General features: G+C 41.0%; 1 protein-coding gene across 8 annotated transcripts in view; it reads left to right on the top strand.

Moving 5' to 3' along the window:
• Positions 1-19,920, top strand: part of CSRNP3 (cysteine and serine rich nuclear protein 3) — a 114,598-nt gene that overhangs the window by 60,302 nt on the left and 34,376 nt on the right. For 4 of the 8 annotated variants that reach the window (XM_087732528.1, XM_087732527.1, XM_087732526.1 and 1 more), the window contains one exon: positions 19,166-19,336. In XM_087732528.1, the coding sequence (XP_087588654.1) occupies positions 19,166-19,336 (171 nt within the window). Of the gene's footprint in view, positions 1-4,115; positions 4,376-7,807; positions 7,824-10,983; positions 11,195-18,047; positions 18,069-19,165; positions 19,337-19,920 lie in introns of those variants that run through there. The other 4 variants (XM_087732529.1, XM_087732530.1, XM_009462014.2 and 1 more) reach the window with 4 other exon arrangements.

The following is a 19,920-nucleotide window of genomic DNA, read 5'->3' as shown; positions in this document are numbered from 1 at the left end:
ACATGCTAGGGGTCACTGTATGAAGCTGGGAGATGAGACTGCTAAGGTGCCAGAAATCAGAACAGCTTCTCAGAGGCCTGTTCTTCGGTTATAAGCTGCTTTCTCCGTCCATCTGTTGAGCTGACGATGTCTTCTTACCTTTCAAATAGATTCTGTCTGTTTTCCTGCATTTCACTGACTAGACTCTTATTTCAAAATATGGTTGTACTTCTTTGTTGAAAATGTCATTTAGGAATGAGTAAGTTTTTCATATTTGTGTAATTCAGGAACCCAAAGTATATTATTGTCTGGCATGCTACTGAAATCCATCAAGCCCCAGTATTTGGAACTGAGTAGTTCATGTGGTGCTACTTGAAGATAGTTTAGCTGCGGCTGTGATGTATCCAGAGAAAGCAAAACATTTGGGGCCAGGGTGAGGAAATTTGTTTGATTAAATTATATTTGGTCTGGAAAGAAGTATGTGGAATTTATACTTAAGATTATCCTACCCCAGTGTTACTGACGGTAACTTCAGATGGAGAGCTTTAATTAATATTACACCTTTTTCTCTCATAGACATGCATTTTTAATTCTGTAGAACAACTTCTGTAATGGTAGAGTTCCATGGGAAGTTTGCAGCTGTGCCTCATCCTGAGCTCAAATTAGAGGAGTTTGCATGGCCAACATTTATAGATCTTACCAAAGGAGTGATCGCAAACCAGCTACTTCCAAACCTGAAAGCCAATGCTGAGGCATTTGGAGTTGCTGCTGCTGTAGCTCATAAAATGCAAACCATGGCGTGCGAACCATGCTGGTTCCAAGAGCTGGAGTAGAGCATGTGTGGTTCACTGAACATGTTTCATAAATCCTGGACTTCAGATCTTTTTTGGTGCTAGACTGCTAAAGAGAGTTTCAGCAGTTTCTTTTTCTCAGGTGGTGTGGAAGTTGTTGCATTTCTGGTGTACTTGGAGAAACAGCTCTTGCACTTTATTGCAAGGTACAGCATTCAGCCCTTTAGAATAACAAGGCATTGAGTGCAAGTTGCTCCTTTTTGTTCCATGAAATTGAATGGTGCTGTCCCAACAATTGTTTTGATTCATATCTGATTCATCCAACTGTGATACAGGATACTGAACAGCAGATTAAGCTCAATACCTAACAAAGTAATTTAGTTGTATAAGGTGGGAATGATTTGAAGTTCAAATCATAGGCATAGTCGGTTTTGTGATATATGGCTGGTTTTGGGTTGTTGCTGTGGGTTTTGGGGGGGGGGGGGGTTTGGGTTTGTTTGTTTGCTTGTGTTTTGTTTTTTTTAATTCTGTGCAAGATCCATATTTCAGTGTGTGTAACCTGTATAGAAATACTCAAGTTTAAATGCATGTAATGTAGAATAAACCAGGCCTTACGTAATTATTCCTTACTAATGATGGAGATGATTCAGAGTCCAAATTTCCTTAGTCAGTGCCCTTTTGCCTTAGCTTCTGTGGAATGGGAAAGCATAAGCATGTTCCTGTGAATTGCTTTTCCTACAAAGCAGATGTGGGATCTGACAGTTTACCCTTATTTACAATTTGTCAGCAGGTTCTTGATTTTGTTTTCATTTGGATTCACAATGAACTTTTTATTAGAGAAGAGAGAGCCCTTGCTTACCTCGACTCCCGTGGGAGACCTTGGGTGGAAGAGACTGCTAAGCTTTTGCATATCATTCTCCCAGTATTGTTTCAAAGAGAGGTGAATTTGGATTCTCCTGAAGAAGTCCTGTCTGTTACAGGAGGGGTACCAGAAAGTATTGTCTCATTTGGAGCTCTTCCTACTACGGAGTGACAAGGGAGGTCTGGGTTCTGGCTACTGTGAAACTCTTGGGTGATCTTTAACTCCTTTCATGGTGGTAAAAAGGCACTTCCTCAATAGTATGTTTGGGCAGAAATTCAACAAAATGGCTCTGACAAAGACTTCCTTCTATTTAGTAAACCTGTAAGAAGAGAGTATGGGATGGAATATAATTTAGCTACCTAAAAATGTCAAGTTGGAATTAGGAAATCCCAAATTCTACTATGGAGGATTGAAGCTTCCCTCCTCCTCCTCCCCCCCCCCCCCAAAGAACTGATTAACTGAGGCTGCCTTTTGTACAGCATGAAGACTGCTTGCTGCTATTGTCTCCTGCAGAAACAGCACTTTTCTGCTAACTGGTTTAACTGTATCGTGTCCTTGAACATGTTTTTCTCTAATGTCCTTTCAGGATTTGAGAAGTGCTCCATAGCATATATAACGACACCCAGAAAATGTGACAATAGTACTCTCTTCCTGATCTGTTTTTGTTCATTCCATCTGCCAAACATTTGTTTTTTCTTTTTTCCCCTAGTGCTACTGCAGCAAAAATGCCTGCCTTTTGTTTATGTCTTCCTACACTAGCATCGTGACATCATCAATGATATCGCCAGGGGAAAAAAATATGCATAGCTGTAGCTAAACCAGCTGTTCGTTAGCAACCCATCTAGTCTGCTTTCGTTTTTTCTCATTAATGTATACGCAGTAGTGTTTCCTGCTTAAGAGATGTAGAAGGTTCTCAGCCACGAACCATCTGCTCGGTCCGTGTCTTTGGGTGGATAAAAATGGTGGCACTTTAAAATACACTCATTCTTGATAATGGAATTTTTTTATTAAACAAAATGAATGTGAAAATCTAGAAGATATTCATCCCTGGACTTAGTTGTGGGTAATTCTGAATCCTTTACTACCCATCTTTTATAATTCAGTGTAATCTCAGAGACTGCTTATCAAGTGTTAGAAAACCTTGATAATACACAATGAGCAGGATGCCAAGAACAATAAAGAAAACAGGGAGTTTTGTCATTGATTTGCATGACGACACAGTAAAGCACATGAATCTCTGTTCATCACGCTTGTCCCTTCTTCCATGCAAATGAGCGGCAAAACTTCCACTGACTTCCATAGGAGCAGAATAATGGCAACAATGAGCAACAAGCTGTCATTTATTCTAATGAGGGAGATCTTAAATAGAATAAGTAGGTATTTCATTTGTGGAATGTTAATGTTCTTTTTGCCATCTTATATTTTCAAAATGCTATGAATTATTCCAGAGATAATTGACTATTTCATAGAATAGCTGCATCTTTGCAATGTTAATATTATGGTTAATTACGTGTTCAGTACCAGTTTTCAGGGTGGAGAAGAGATGTTCATTTATCATCGCTAGCTCTATGTTAAGAGTTTTACATTAGAATATTCTGGGAATTCACTCTGCAGTAGGAGTTAAGCTATCTCCAAATATTCCAAAATGGATCCCCAATACTGATAATGTATCAGTGGAAAAAAATCATTAAATATTTTTATGTAAGTGCTTTTTTAATTTTGAATGTAGATATTCACTTATTCCAGTATAAAATGCTTAGGTAAATATTAAGTTTTCAACCGATATAAAACGTTATTTAAATTTTGTGTTTAAAAAAAACCCAACAAAACCCAAACCAACCAACCCCCCCCCCCCCCAAAAAAAAACCCCAAAACAAAAAACCCTGAGTATCACCAGCTATTATCAAGAGATTAGACTTCATTGTACTATATAATTTGTCATTTGGATTTGAGACTAATCCTTGCTCAAATGGCCAATTCTTATTCACCTGAGTAGTCTCACTGAAACCAGCAAAACTAATTTTATGACCAAAGATTATAGGATAATGCCCTTGACTGATGAGACAAATTTAAATCAAGGGGCTGCTATTTAGGAACAATTTTTCATTCAGAAGCTCGTCCTCTACGTAAAGGGTAAACACTGGCAGATTAAGTGTTGGCAAAATATTACCTCTTCGGAATATTAATTTCAGTGTGTGCTGGATGTGGAGCGATGCAGACAATGCACAGTTTTTGCCACTCCCCGCAAGAAAAAAATTGCTTGTCACAACTCTCTTGAATTTCTACTTGAACCTGTGTTACAATGGGAGTAATAATAAAAAGCAAAAAGTTGAGGGGATTTCCATAACGACTGCTTTCTTAATGAGGTAAAGAAGCTTTCGAATTTGTTATTCCTTCCTCATAGTAGACCTCAGCTGATAAAAATATCCATAGCCGGTGAAATCAGTGGCGTGCCTGGCTTTCTCAGACAAAACTCCCATGTGATCCCGCAGGCAGCCTCAGTGAGCCCGAAGCTGCACAGCAAGCAGTAGGTAATGAGTCTTTGTGCGGAGCGAAGCTCTTGTGGCTGAACAATAAAGCATATGGTACCAGCAATAAAACACAGTGCTGGGAAATTGAAGAAGATTCTGCTGGAACTGGGAAGACAGTGAATATGTCAAACGTTATAAAATGATGATCAATCTGGTTTGGTTCCTAATTAATAAAAACAGTGCATGGATTGGAAAAACAGCAATTTGAACAGGTCAGTTGTTTTATAGATTCTTCACACACTTCAGTATTTTAAATATAAGCGGGGTTTTTGCTGTTTCCTTATTATTAGTAAAGCCAGGGTTTTTTTGCATTTTGTAAGGTGGGATTGGAAGGATGCACATCAATGTGATACCAAGCTAAATAAATTGTGTAAGTTTTCTGATCAGATTCATTGTAAAAATGTTTTTACTATTATTCCTATGCAATTCAAACTTCAATTGTGCATGAAAAACGGGTAGCAAGTAAAATTAAATTTATGCTAGATGGGTCATTTACCAATATCATAAAATATTTAGTAACAACAATCTATTATTCTGCTATGTATTCGAGACTAATTCTTTCTCAGTAGGAAATTTGCGGTGTCTGTGTTTGGTTAAAAAGAATATAACATTGGAGCATCTCTAGCAGTGCGCTTGCATTTGGGTTTTTTTCCCTCCATGTTTTCCTTGGATAATTTTGAAAGTGGGGTTTTGTGTTATTTTTTTAATACAATTGTATACACGGAGGAATGATACATTATAACCCTCTGCATTTATTGCACTCTAATATTAATGCAAAATATGTTGTTATTTTTCAAGCAAGTATTTATTTCTCACAGTAGTTCTTAGTTAATTATACATAATATTTTATTTTTTGAAAACTGCCCCTGAAGATTGTAGTGGCCTGTGTTTGTCTTACAGAGGACAGACGGTTAATTTCTCCGTCATATCACATCACATAGAAATTAACCATGTAAAACTTTTTATCCATAAATCTCTTTACACTAGTGTTTTTCTTCCTTCTCCAGCACTCAGAAATCATGAACTAGATATGCTGGAAATGCCTCAAAGAAATAGATCCGTTGATTTTTGGAGAATATTTCAGCAGTAGCGAGATTGAGCCCTTGAAAAGCGATTGGGGAAATAAGGAAACAAAACGTAGAGACCAGGATGTCATTTTCATGTGAACTTACGATTTCCACTCAGAAATGTTCTTTATAAATACCGATTTGAACGGTTTAAGAGCATTTATTTTGTTCCTGTGTAAATACGGGTACTAAAGCTCGGTACAGGCAGCGGGCAGAGGTTTGGTTGGGTGAAGGGCCCGTCGCTGGTACGCGCGCTGCCGTGCCGGCACTGCCCGCCGCCGCTGTAGATGCGCCCGCGTTATATCGGTACAGTTTTACTATTGTGTCTGTGCGTGATGCTAATTCGCGTGGGTGAGCCGAACCAAGCTGTGCATAAAGTAGACCCATCGCCTTCCCCCTGCCCTCGTTAATTGCAAAAAGGGAAAAAGGAGAAGGAAGCCCGGGCTCTGGCTGCAGAGCCGGGGGGGATGCGGGTCTCCTTGGAGACCGCGGCGGCGGGCTGGCTCGCGCCCGTTCTCGGGCGGGGGGCGGCGGTAGGCGCGGGCGCTGCCGCCGGGCAGGGGCAGGAGCGGGGGCCCGCGGCCCCGGCCGCGCTGCGGGCTGGGGAGGCGGGGGGGGGGAGGGGGGGCCGCCGCTGCCCCTGCGGGCCGCCGTCCCGGCGGGCTGCGCCCGGCATGCCCTGCGGCGGGGGCGGGGCCATGGAAATGAGGGGGCGGGGCGGGCGCGATGGCGGGCGCCGTTCCGCCGCCCGCGGCCGGCGCTGCCTCCAGGTAGGGCGGCGGGGGGCGGCGGGGCGGGCGGCACACGGCGGGGGCCGCTGCGGCCGCGGGAGAGCGGCGTTTGTGCGGTGCCCCGGCCGAAACCCGCCCGCTTTGTTGTGCCTCGGCTGAAACGGCGCACGGCGGCGGAGCGCCGGGGCTCGGCCCTCGCTCGCTCTTCTGGGGCTCTCCGGGGGCGCGGTGCAGAGCAAGAGCCGCTCTTGCAGAGGTCTGTGCGTGGCTCTTCTTCGGCAGGGGGCCGTTTCGCCCACGCTCTTTTAGGTTCAGAAATTCGGTGTGTCTTTAAGTGCAGAATTTTCCAGTTATAAATATGACTAAAACACCGGTGAAGGTGCTTTGCAGTCACTGTATTAAAACATTTCTCCTACAAAAACTAATTCTGTAGAAAAAGACAGCTATAGCTTGGCAGCGCTCTGAAAACAGGCTTGTCCGTGTTTTAGACAATAGATTTGAAAGGATGCATTAAAGTATTTGTTTCATCGTACTTCGTGTATGCAACTCGCAGTTTGTTTAATGGAGAACACTGGTGAAATTGTAGTAACACCTGCGGTATTTACCGTCAGATTGGATGAGATACACTGAACGCGTCACTCTACGCTAATTTAAACGGAGAAAGTAAAGCAGCATATAGTCATGCAATTATCATATAATTACCATATTGGTCTAAAATGAGTACTGCGGATTTTAAGTTTGGATTTATGAGGCAGTTAGGTACTTACAGTAAGTATGTACTTAGATAAAATTAACAGCGTGCACTAAACTAACAATAGGAACGTCCCTGTGGAACAGCATTCCCACTGCTGTAATGGAGTCACAACTTTGAAATACACCTGCCGTTTCCATGTGGGCACACCGGAAACAAAGAACCAAACGTCTTTCCTGTGGATCAGGCACTTCATGTTCTAAAGCGCTCCCAGTATAAAGTAATTAAAGAACTTTAAAGGAAAAAACCCGAAGAATTTCTGAGTCAAACAGGTGTTCTGTGTTGCTGCCAATTTACAGTAATTCTGAAATACACTTTTTCCCCTATCTAAACTCCACTGAAGCTATGGTTTAAATAAACATTTTGTGCTGCAATTTGAATGCCGGGTGTTGAGCTCCTTTAAGCATCAGAAATAGAACCAAATCTTTCTGCATGCATCAGGCGTTTTGGAGACAGAGACGTGATTCTGATCTCCTGTATTACTGAAGTTCAGCGTTAATTCTACTAGTCTTAATTTACTTCTAGATCTGAGAAGCCTGAGTCTGGCGTGTAATGTTTTGGTTTGAGCAGGCACAATGTTTATTGTGTATCTTAGATATTTGGTCTCATTTGTTTATTGGAATGAGGAATTAACTTTTGTTGAAAAATGCATTGATTTGGACAGATGCAATAGTTGAATAATTATGTTTAATATTAATTGAAGACATACAAGTCATGGTTTAGGGTACATAATAGCAAATGTTTGGAAATTCATTCCAAAGCTTAAATATTTTTCCCAAAATAGCAACAGATGATTATGCCATCTAAAACTCTTACTTGCTCTTCAAAGGTACTTCTAGTAACTGAACGTGAAGTTTAGGGTTTTTTTTTCCTCCCTGAGCAAGCAGATGGAAGATCGTGCTGAAGTGAGGCAGGTATAATCTATTGCAAGATTGGTAAAGCTGTCTGAAAGATAGATTTACATGTAGTCTGTCAGTACGTGTCTTCGTCCTTGCTCTGAACCAGTTACGATGCTGAGAAAAACTGGATTGTAAACATGCCATTCCCTCAGCAAAACATCAGCAAACACCATCACATCTTTAAAATGTTGATGCTATTTGAAGTCCTGCGGGTGAGTTTTGATCACTGTTGCTTCATTGCTCTTTTGTAGGTTTTTTTTTGACCCTGAGAAACAGATTGAATGTAGATAAAAGACAGATATGACTCATCTACAAATGCACACAAGCCAAAAGTATTTGCTAGGTTAAAACAGCTCTGGGATAAATAGCATGGCTTTAATTTCTTCATCTCTCCGCAAATATGGGTACAGTATTCTAATGAAACCTGCGATAAATGGGAGTTGTCAATAATTGGTAATAAAAAAAAAAAATCTAGAAAATTGTGGGCTTTTTTGGCTTTCAGATTTACATATAATTCTCTCCAACAGCTCCTCTTTGTCTAGTCTTATCCCCCATCCCAAAAAAGTTTGCATTTCGAGGACCTCTGCTGCGGTTCTCCATTGCTTCATATCTTTTTTTCCACGATGAAATAGGGAAAATGGGAAAAAAAACCAACCCATAAATGTCTATCACCATAAAAATTGGGTGGAAAAATCTGCTTAATGTGTAAGTTGTCTAAAAGCGAAATTAGGGATAAAAGGCAGAGGAGCTGCTTGAGTTTTTCAGGTTTTTGTATGTTTAAATGCAAAAATATAAGAAAGGATATTTCTTAAACTTAACATTCAGAAGCATCGGACGACTTGCATTTAGGCTTTCTGATGAAAAGATAGATGGCTTTTGGTTACTACTTCATAAATCATTTCATGAAATATTTAACTGGATGTCCTGGTTCAGTTTGGGGGTGGTTAGTATCCTGCTCTTTCATAAGCAATAGGGATTTGCATATTTATTTTATTGTCTAGTGTGAAGTAGGAAATATGGGCTACATGGTATGGAGCCTGACCCTCATCAGTCTTTCTGAGGAATGTGGGCAGGAACTAGAAGATCATTTACTGATTGTAGCTTCACCATCCCGGGTAGTCCTTGGATTTTGATGTGGAAATGCAATCAAGTGATACTGTTACGTCGGGTAAGGCTGCAGAGTAAATAAGCCTCTGTGGTAACTGTAGCTTTCATTAGCGTGCTGCCTGTTGGAGGGCAGCGAGAGAAATTTGGGGTCATGTTACATTTATTTATTTCATACTGGTAAATCATTTCTGTGCGTGCCTATAAATAAGTCATGTTTTTCATCTGTGCTGCAAATCAGGATAAATTGGTCTATGTTGAGCTCTATGCTGCTGCAGCTATTCCGGTGTCCGTACCTCAGCTCCCTGGTCCAAAGCTGGCCTGGGGATCTCTAACACCCTGCGACAAAAGTGCTGCTGCTGGAAGCAGCGGGAGCTGCTGTGGCGTCCCTGCAGCCGCTGTCGCACGGCCACCCGAGCTGTGGAAGGAGAGGCTGGCAGACCCGCACCGGGGCTTGTGGTTCCCAGCTGGGGGTCGCAGCTGGGGGAAGAGGGCTGCTTTTTCAAACCCGTCTCCATGGGCTGCCTGTGAGTGGGGGCCGGGGCTCCTCCTCCGGTGCCCGTGGGCATCTCCCACCTGAGGAGCAGCTGGCTGGCGCTTCTGGGAGGATGAAATGGGCTGGCATTGCCGCGGCTTCGGGAGGAGGTTGGGGTTTTTTTGAAGAGGGATCTGAATTTGATAATGAACTTCTCAGTGATTTCAAATCTGTTCTTTATTATAATTGAACAAAGTTGCCTTTTAAGGTAGCATGAATATGTTAAAAAAGTAAGCTGGATTGCAGATGTTTTCAGTTGTACTTCCTAAGCGATAGCAATCTCTAGTAAATGCCATTTGTGTGGGGGTGAAAGAGTAAACAAAAAAAATGTTGAAAGCCACAAAATGTATTTATTCATTGTTTTTAGTGTGGATAACAAATGATGGCACTGCTTACTTCCAACATGAGCTGTGACAGCTGAGCAGGCTATTCTCAAGCAAACATTTTTGTCTTCGTGTATTTTATTACGGGGGGGAGGGAAACCCCATGGCTCTGGGGGGACCTGGCGTGCTTGCAGAGCTGCCCTTGTTTTGCTCCCTTGTAGTACCAGAGTCTGCATTGAACCGTTCACTTTCAGAGTAGCTCAAGGTTTAACTTTGTAGCTTTCAATTAAGTCTCTCAGTTGTTTACTGTTATGCCCTCCTCACCCACTCTTATTTCTAAACAAACATCTTCTAACAGTAAAATGGAAAAGTGAAAATTGCAGAGTATTAACCTTCTCATCTCAGCTCCCCTGGAAAAGACAGAATAAGCGGAGATTTGATAAAGCAAAATATCATAAAATATATCAAATAAAAAAAAAAATACCTCGGGTTGAAAGTGGAAGCCACGTAGCCTCATAGCAGTGCTTTTCAGGGGAGCGTAGGGCAGATAATTAATTTGGTCTCAGCAGAGTCCTCTGGCTGAGATGTCGTTGAATGGTCATAAGGTGCTTACAAGTCAGGCAATGCTATGGGAATGGGCTAGCTGCTTAGTTTCTATTCATCACTGTCTCGGTGACAAGAGTGCCTTGGGAATTGGATGAGTACATACTTGTTATTAGACCTGCAGCTCTTCTGTCAGCCTTCTGGAAGAGTTTTCAGCTTTGAATTATAAAGTGAACTGAAAGGGATTTTTAGACATGCTTATTATGATGCCAAGTCGCTACAGCCATAAACTCCAGATTTTCTTTAGTATTACAAAAAAGGGAAGAGAGTCAATGTTCAATTTTAAGACAATCAGGATCTAATTTTAGGTCGGTTTTATTGTGGTCTATAGCTTTACACATTCATGTTGTGATAACACCATATACCCTTCCTTCGTGTGCCTTTGTGTTGAGTACACAAGGTGCGCACGCACAGGTGAGTAAGGACCTATGTGTAATTTTTGCTGGCCAAAAGTATGAAGTTACTGTTGGAAAGATTGGCTGGCATTGAATATGCACTTTAAAGGTCCTACCTTTTTGAAGTTGTTAGTTGCAGAATTTACTGAGAAGACTACTGGCTTACAGAGAAATGTTTTAGTTTATTGATTATGCATGTTTTGTCTCTTCATAAAAATCCACCATCTCATTCTGTGATGCTGTGGTCACTAAATTTGGGAATTTGAAATCTTAGTATAGCTGATCTTTTTGGCCGGTTTCTTGAAGAAATTAGGCTTATGCAGTTATGCTTTCTCTATGCCTATCATATTGTGCGATATGTCTATCATGTTTTCCTTTTTTTTTTTTTTTTTAACCCATTACCTCATTTCAGCTGAGCTTGAAAGAGAAGTAGTAGATCTTCTTCAAGTATTGTGCAAATGGGTGGTGAGATGGAAAAGAGAGAGACTTAGTTCACACCAGTGAAAAAAAGGTTGCACTATGACTAAATCCCTGATTATCAAAGTAACCACATAGAGGAATGCACTAAACATCGCAACGCTGGGGAAGACCATCAGTGAACCAAATCCCCTACTGTGCCTCAGGTAATCCCATCCAGGAGACGCAAATCTATAAAGAATCAAATTCCATTTGTTTCTCAGAATATTTTTTTGTAAACTTGAAATTAAATTCTACTTGTATTTTCTAGCTGATAACTGAGTAGCTTATTTTTACCTTGTCTTGTTCTTAGAAGAGAGGAGGTGAATTCTCAACACTCTATATATGTGTCAGTGGCAGGAGGAATCTTATCAGTTGTTGTATTGTATAAATACACTATTTCCTGCATTCAGTAGTTTGTTGTTCATGTTACGAGGGGTTTTTTGGTGAATTTGCCCCATCAGCATTTATTGTTGAAATCATATTATTGCTAAAAATCTTCAGGGTTTTGTAAATAAACATATTGGTTTTCCCAGTTGAATAGATACACCAGGTCTGGTGAAAAGTCAAAAAGCAAATAATAGAAACAAATATTAATTTTACGTCTTTTAGTTTTAAGTGTCATTTTTTGTGGGCCTGGATGCCTACTTAGGACTGTCTTGGGTGTGCATTAAACCTGCAGATTGTAACATTGTATGTTGGTTGTGCATTGGTCTTGATTTAGATAGAAAGCTTGAATTATTACAGCCATAAAGCTATTTTTGAAGATAGTAGTTTCAAAACATCACAGCCTTCCAGTAGATATTAATAATTTATATTTTCCAGTACGAATAGTTTTATTGACTCTATTCTCCAGGGAAAAAGATGCACTTAAACATCTTTTTACTAATTTTGGCATCAATTGAGGCCAAGCCTTGAATGAAGTCATGATTTTACTCTCATGCCATGGAGCTATATTTATTTCATTGGTGGCAGTTGAATGTTGGCTCCTGCTGACCAAAATTATTTTTGTTTATAGGGGCCTGTTTCATACACTCCTCCTCAAATATTTCTGCTAAAGAAAATAATAGGTTTTCTGGTATTTTTGAGCTGCTGTTTAGTTTCTACTATTTTTTTTCAGCTTCCCAGTAGAAAAAAGCTACAGAGTAACCTCTTCAAGAAGTGTTTTGGGCTACCAGAGATGCCAGTCTATCACCAAGTTGCTACTAATAGCTGCGCCAAATATTTATTTGGTGTCTTAAAGATGCACACAACCCTGTGAGGGTATTAGAGAATTGGGTTAATGATGTTCTTTCTAATTTTAACATTTATTACAACAATAAAAACAAGATGTTATAGGAGATTTTTATGGTTTTGGTGTTTAAAAAAAGAGAAAAGAAAAAGGAAAAAATGAAAAGCCCATCAACCCAAAAATCTTTTGATTGTTTGCTTGTAAGTTGTTAGATGCAAAGAACCAAGCTCATACTCTTAAGTTTTAAATGACTTGTTACTGAAGTTGGAAGAACGTGATCTGACCATTGTCGTATCAGGGGCTCCACACCAGTTTTCGTATTCTCCCTTGCTGAAAACGTGGAGGCTCCTGGAGCTCCCAGGTCTGTGTCAGTGCTTGCATAGGAGAAGGTATTCCTGCAGCTGTGCCTTTTCTTGGGTGGATGTGACAAGACAAAGGCATCGGGTTGGACAAAATCATCTGCCAAGCTGGAATTTGAACGCTGAATTAAGGAGAGGAAAGTTGAAGCAGTCTCCATTAGGGAACGTGCTGAGCATGCCTATTGTATAACGCTGCAGCAATACTAACACGCAAATGGCTGCTGGCTGTGCACAGGCAGTTCTTTAATATCTCAGGATTTAGTGCATAATAAGCTAAGACCATTTTTTCATGCTACCTATGCGATGAATTCTTATTAGCAGTATTTGTTAAGGCATATTAAACATCTACATTAAACATGTATACATAATTAAATTTTACCAGTGTGTGACAAAAGAAAACCTATGTTAGCAGAGCAACACAATTTGCAGAGCTAAGCAATGAATAATTCGCAAATAGCATAATTTTTGCAATCATATGACCCTTTACTGTGTATTTATTTTGATATCCAAAGCAATGTATATTTACACTTCAGAGATGCCTGTTAAAACTAAGAATACGTTTTGCAAGGGTACTGCAAATGGTCTAACTGTATTAGGGCAGCATTCTGCTTCACAAATGAGTTCTGCTGAGAAGCTGGGTATATTAATACAACTGATCTGCTTCTGCTGATCGTGCTGGCTTGTTCAAAGTGCGCTGAGCTAATGCAAATCCTTAGCTATATATTCAGATACATAGCATAGATGAATATCTGCTGCATGGTAACACTCAACTTCCAGGACACCTGTATTTTTTTATACCTGCTTTGTTTACCTTCTTTATAATTGGCCTCCAGTGATCCTGACAGCACATGGCTTTGCTATTTCATTTATATTTCTCTTAAACAGTGAAGGAAACTTGAAACTCACTGGTTTTGGATCACAGTCCAACTTCTGTAGGAAAGGAGGTTTTTTTATAACCTTTTACTTAAGCCTTCAATCCCTTCTCACCTCTTTTTCTCTCTCCAGTTTTACCTCTTCCATTGTACTATTATTCAGTCCTTATTGTCATTCTCAAAAACCGACTAATTTAGGCAATTTTTCACGTGTTTAGGCATGTCTTTGATATTTGAGAGATTTCTCCACTAAAAATTTCAAGTCTTTTCCTTAAAGTTCTTGGGAGTGAGAGTGCTTTTCAACCACTGTAGTTGCAAGATTTTTTTAAATTATTATTATTTTTTAACACAGATAAAACAGTTTGTCTCTTTCCACTTTTTAAATCTTTTTGCGAAATTTAAACATACGTGAAGGTACGTATGAAACTTGCAAAGGAGAACAGAGAAAATGGGCAAAAAGTGAGAGAATAAGAGCAAGCTCTTCATGTTCCCCTTTCCAGAAGAACATATTTAGAGGTCAGAATAGCCAGCATAATTGATTCCTGCCAGAGGCGGTATGAATTTATATCTTTACCCTTGACTTGACTTTTAGCCTATATTTATTTAGCCATTTAAATTGTTGTAGCCATTTCTTTTGACCATCCCCTTGGCAGTCTCGTTGTTGACATTTACACTTCACGTCCTCCGCATTTGAAGTCATAATGGCTGGAAATATTTTTGAAAGAAAGCATGGAGGCTACAACTAAATACTGTCACTCCAATTCCAAGTGTTAATGCTTTCTCAGTTAAAGCAAGCATTGTGTAGTCTAAGGTGTATTTCCTCATAGGGAAGTTCCAACTAAATATTGAAAGTGTAATCTTGACATTACGTTAGCTGTGATATGCAAACTTAATGTTTTAAAGATGTAATTAAGGGTGGTAAGAGAGCCGAGTTGATTTTAAGGTGGCCAGAAGATAAATTAAAGGAATCCAATTGCCTTTTGTTGAAGGGGAGAGGGATCAGAAAAAGAATTTTGAAAATGAACAGGCCAAGCTATCATTCCCCCAGAGACCCTATTATTTAATACATCTGCTTTGTTTTTCAAACGTTTCCTTTTAAAGTGTTTTAGAATTGATCAGAATCCCATTGTGTTTGAAGACAAGGCAAAATTACCGTGCCAGCAGAGCTCGTTTACTGATGCAGAGGTCCAGTAACATACTGTAGGGAGGAGCGTGTGTTCCCTAGCAGTGGCAAGATGGCTGTAAAATACCCTGGCCTTCCAATGACTCTCTGTGAGCAGAAATACTTTTTTTTTTTTTTAATCTAGTAAGGATAGGCTGTGGTCATTGAGGACCACAGGTCTTTTACTTCTGAGTAGAATTTCAGGATTAGTCCCTAAGTCACATCCCTTAATGAAATAGGAAGCAAGGCAATTAGAGGTTAGATGCTTGAGAGTTAAATGTTTTAATCCCCAGCATCCAGGCAGTTACCCTTCAGCATGGAACCACAGCTCAGCTGCTTGCTGTCGAAGCTCCCTATGGTCCACAGCCACAGTCCAGTGCCCGCTCCTGAAGGCAGGCGCATAAACCTTCCCTTTCAAGAACAGGGCATAGGTCACTCTTCCTCTTAAAACATCTTTCTTGTAAAGATCTGCTGCTGAGTGGGTTTCCTGTAATTTACACAGTAGTTTAACACCTAAGGAACTCACCAAGATGCTGGAGAGCTCAATCTGTTGTTCAGTAATTGCTGCCTCTAAGCTATAGCTTAGCAGAGAGCACCCTAGTCCTTTGCTTAGGTGGAAACCGTTTCACTGTATAGAAAATAATGCCAAGATTCGTAGTCCGAAGAGAGTGTGTACAGGTGGCATGCCAAGTGTTGTGCTGTATTAACCAGCCTTCGGGTACATAAACAGTCACTCATGGGTTTGGGCCTGGCCCAACCTTTCCGTCCCTTTTCCTTCTCAGCATGCTCTGCACTCATACTCCGTTTTCCTTTTGTTCATAGACACCTTGCTTGGAAGAACACCAAGTTTCAGGCTCCCAGGGGAACCTGGTCATGAAGTTATTCAGGCATCTCAAATCTCTGTAACTTCTGGGTGTGTGCAGAAGCTGCCTTTATGCTGGGGGAACTTCAGAGTGAGAAAGTGCGACCCTGGACGAGCTCAGATGCCTTTGAAGAAGACAGTTTGGTGGCAGATGGGCAGAGCCTTCTAGGAGAGGGGTTTTGATTTGAGGACCGGTCAAAGACAAAGGCATTGGAGTCATTTAAAAGTTACTGGTTTCTCAGTTGTAAGCAGCTGTTTCTCAGTCAACAGACAATAATCAACCATTTGTATGCCCCTGTGCCCTTGCAGGGGGTGGACCAAGCAGGTGTAACTGTGACTGGTGGCCGTACTGTGTTTCGTGGCAACGCGTACCTGTTGAGATTGCGCACCACACCCCCTGCTTTTGTTTTCTGGCCCTAGGGAATCTGGGACCAGTTCCCAGAGCAGACTCAAGATGACTGTATCAGGGACCAGTGCTCCCTGTACGTTACTCTCAAGAGTTGGATACCCTCTGATGGAAATCCCTGTCTTGTTCTGGAAATCATTAACTTAGAATTGGGAAGGATCTGTTTGAACAGTAACTGAGTGCACAAGTGTTTTCAGACCTGCATGGTTTTTTGCTCACTTTCTCTTCCTTGTTCTGGCTGATGAACACTTCAGTTACCACATGAAAAGTGGAATAGTGTCAGTGAGAGGCTGTGCTGCGCTGGGGACTTCCCCAGAGCAGGCTGGTAAGGGTTGCACAGCTGTGAGACTGGGAGCGTAGGCAGGAAAGCGCCGGGTGCTTTCCGGCAACTGCAGCAGTTGGACAGACTCCTCAGCTTTGGGATGAGTAACTCGATGCTGCAGTTCCATTTGCGTCTCCCATCGCCATTCCCTCCCTGCACACCCCCCCAAGTATGAAGGCATTTCCCAATTCCGTACAGGATCAGCAGGTGCGCTGCACCTCCCTTGTAATATAATCGCTGTTGGCGATTGAAACGGGAATATCACTATAAAACAGCAAGAAGACCTCAGTGACTTCTCTTCAGCTATGTCCACTTTGTGGGGAATACCTGTATGTGTGGAGTTCTATCTAGTACAGCCTGCTGCTAGACACTGGTGCGCTTCTGCTGCTGTTTACTGTCCAGAATATTGCAAAGACTGAAACTACTGTGATTTTGAAGGGTCTGTGGCTATGGTTTCAGGAGATGTGTTTTATTGTGGGTTTTTTCCCCCAATAAACTAATATGAAACTTGTTGCCTCAGGAGAGCAAGTCAGATGAATGTAGAAGAGGCTGTGCACTGTTGTATAGCAACATTTCAGCCTTATGCTTAGGGGAAATTGACTGCAAGGATGAGGAAGCAGAGACAGGTATCTGCAGCGGTTGTGGCTGGATTTCTCATCCCATTGCTTTCCGCTGAAGCGTTAAATACTGAGTACTGCTGGAAACAGGATATTAAACTTGGTGCAATCATGTATGTACTTCTCAGAGCTTTTGCTTCCTAAAAGGTGAATGAACTCCCTTATTATAAAACTTCTGTTCTAGTCCTTGTAATTAAATAATATCACAAAAATGTTACATAATGTATCTGTAATTTCTAGTTCTGACTTACAAAGGCAAGTTTAAACCTGCCCATGACTCCCTCATGCTGTGCCTAGGAGCTGGCAGACAACGTAAAATGCCTTGTCAGCAAAGCAGAACAAGTAATTAGAACTAACTTTATATTGCACTTGGTCTTCAGTGCCAGGATTTCCTATAGACAGACTTCAATGTTTGCTGAATTATGATTTTGAATTAGTCCTGCAGACTCTGTAACCTGGTGAGCCCATCAATTTTTTAAAATTTTGGTTTTTTGTAACACTCAGCTTCATATACCCACCCTTATCCTTTTCTAGCTTCGTATCGGGCCAAAAGTTGGTTGCAAACCTCTTCGCACTGTGACTTTGTTTTTTCTAGGAAGGAAACTGGTGCTGGGGCTTGAAGGGAGCTATAGGATGCATAGGAGACGTTGAAACTACTTGGTACTAGACCAAGTGTGAGCAAAGATACCAGAGAATCTACTGGAGTGCTGTGCTTACAGGGTCAGAACATATCCGTTACATCACTGAGACTATCTCTGTATTAATTAAAAAGATAAAAAGATGCAGGCTAAGGACAGTGTTCTCTGGCTTCTGCTGCCAAGTGGCAGGGTACGGTTCTTGTCCACAGTGGTTAAACTGTTAGCCCTCTGCCAAAACCCGGGTGCCCTCATCCAGCCTGCTTGCTGGGAATGGTTCTGGCACCTGCTTCATCCTGCGTTATACAGGAGAGCGCGAGGTGGCCCGGGCCAAAACTCTGAAATGTGCTAATTGTTGAACAGTATGGCCAGTACTGGAGTCTCTGCCTTAACCTTGTCTTACTTCCTATTAGTCATTTAGCCCAGCATATGTTAGCTTCCTGACAGATTTTTTTTTTTTTTTTTTTAACATATAACCACAGAAATATTGGTTGGAACTGGGCTCTGGAGCTTATCTAGTCCAGCTTCCTGGGTGCAGCAGAATGCAGCTGGCTTGGAATTAACAAGTGCTAAAGGTAGCTGCAGGGATTTAAAAAGTTCTGTTTCAGTGAGGAATGCAATTTTTTTTTCTCGCTTTCAGTGGCGTTTGGCAGAACCCTGTGGTAAGCCCATAGCGCTAGGTTGTGTGTCCTACTCGGTGAGTCCAGCATGTCATCAATCCTAGACAAAGTTTTTGCCTGGATAAGTATCAGCACTGCTTGCCTCTGCAGTGCTGCGGGTGGCATGGTGGCAGCTGCGTGTCCTCTGAGCAAGCTCTAGCTGTCCTTGATCTCTCCTCACTTAGTTAAGGGTACACTTTCTCCTTAATTACCTGCAATTCATGTTATATTTCTACCTCTGCTGCTAAATTTCTGCTTGAATACTTTGCTTTATAATTGGCATCTCATTTCTTAATGTGGGAAGGAGAGAGTTTGGGAGGCAATTGGTGTCTCTGACTGGAGTGGGGAATTTCTGAATTCCAGGCGTGTATTGAGCACTAAATTGGCATATGGTCTTTGTGACTTTGTTGTCTTTTATCTGTCTGAGTATTGGAATTATCAGATGGATTTCTTATAGGGGTGATGTGAACACTGATTAGATCACATATATTTGGCAATAGGAACTGTAGTGTTCAGAATGATTTCTTCTTATTTAATTTCATCCCTGATTGTGAACATTTTTTCCTTGTTTGAAATTTCACAACGTAACCTAGAAATCAGGGATGCTGTTGACATCAAAATGGGAAAAATACTCCCTGAAAGCAATCTGTTACACATTATTCTAGCAAAATAACCATCTCCATACATGTCAAGTTAGAATATGACTTTTGATGTTTTTTTTTTCTTTCCTATTGCTTCACCGTCTCCTAGTTAATTATATCTAATTTCATACTAAATCATTATTCAAGACCAGAAGCGGCGACTTATTGGTATTTCTAAGTAAAAGTGATTTTGGAGATTGCTGGATGGGGCTCTGAGCAACCTGATCTAGTTGAAGATGTCCCTGCCCATTGCAGGGGGGATGGACTAGATGACCTTTAAAGGTCCCTTCCATCCCGAAGCTTTCTATGATTCTGACTGCATACTGTGCAGTTGGATGTTTCAGTGCCTCATTGCCTCTGTTCCTGTTACAGGTGCATGTGACAGCATTGCAGCGATGAGTGGAATTTTAAAGAGGAAGTTTGAAGAAGTTGATGGCTCCTCACCTTGTTCCTCTGTGCGGGAATCGGATGATGACATTTCTAGCAGTGAAAGTGCTGACAGTGGTGATAGTGTCAATCCATCCACTTCTAATCATTTTACCCGTAAGTACTAAAGGGGTGTATCTAAATAATTCTTCCTGTTCCTCAAAATAAAATAAATTTTATGGTTAGATGATTGAACATGATGATTTTAAATTGAACAGATGATAAAATGGACTCTCTGCGGTGTTCAGTTCGTGACTCGCTCAAAATGACTTGGCAAACTTGCACCCCTTTGCCTTCTTGTTAACTACATAAAACTATTTGTCGCTGTAAAAATTTGAAGTCACTTGGAAGCCCCTGCCTATTTGCTATTTGAATTATGTAGCTGTTTGTAGTTAACATTGGGAGTTGTGCTTAAGGTTTTTTAAACAGGTACTGTAGGGAAGGTGCTTTAGGTAAGTTTGTTTATTTTCCTTAGATACGTGTAGTGCAGCTGCCAGTTGTCTGCAGTATTGTATTGGTGAGAGTTCTTCTCCAAGGAAAATAATAAGCTTTCTTTTATTTGGAGTTGAGGAACATTGTGTTTGGGACTCATTCTTGCAATAGTTTCTATTCTTCATGTAGGGAAGGGTGTCTCTGTACTAGGCAATGGTTTTGTGTACAGATAAGAATTTGGTTTTAAGTTAGCAAAGCTATATGTGCAG

Source organism: Nipponia nippon, unplaced genomic scaffold (genome assembly GCF_047370975.1).
Source record: "Nipponia nippon isolate SJK-2023a ecotype South Korea unplaced genomic scaffold, ASM4737097v1 scaffold_5, whole genome shotgun sequence".
Classification (NCBI taxonomy): domain Eukaryota; kingdom Metazoa; phylum Chordata; class Aves; order Pelecaniformes; family Threskiornithidae; genus Nipponia; species Nipponia nippon.
The sequence above is the reverse complement of the archived record's forward strand: the minus strand, read 5'-3'. Positions and strand labels throughout refer to the sequence as shown.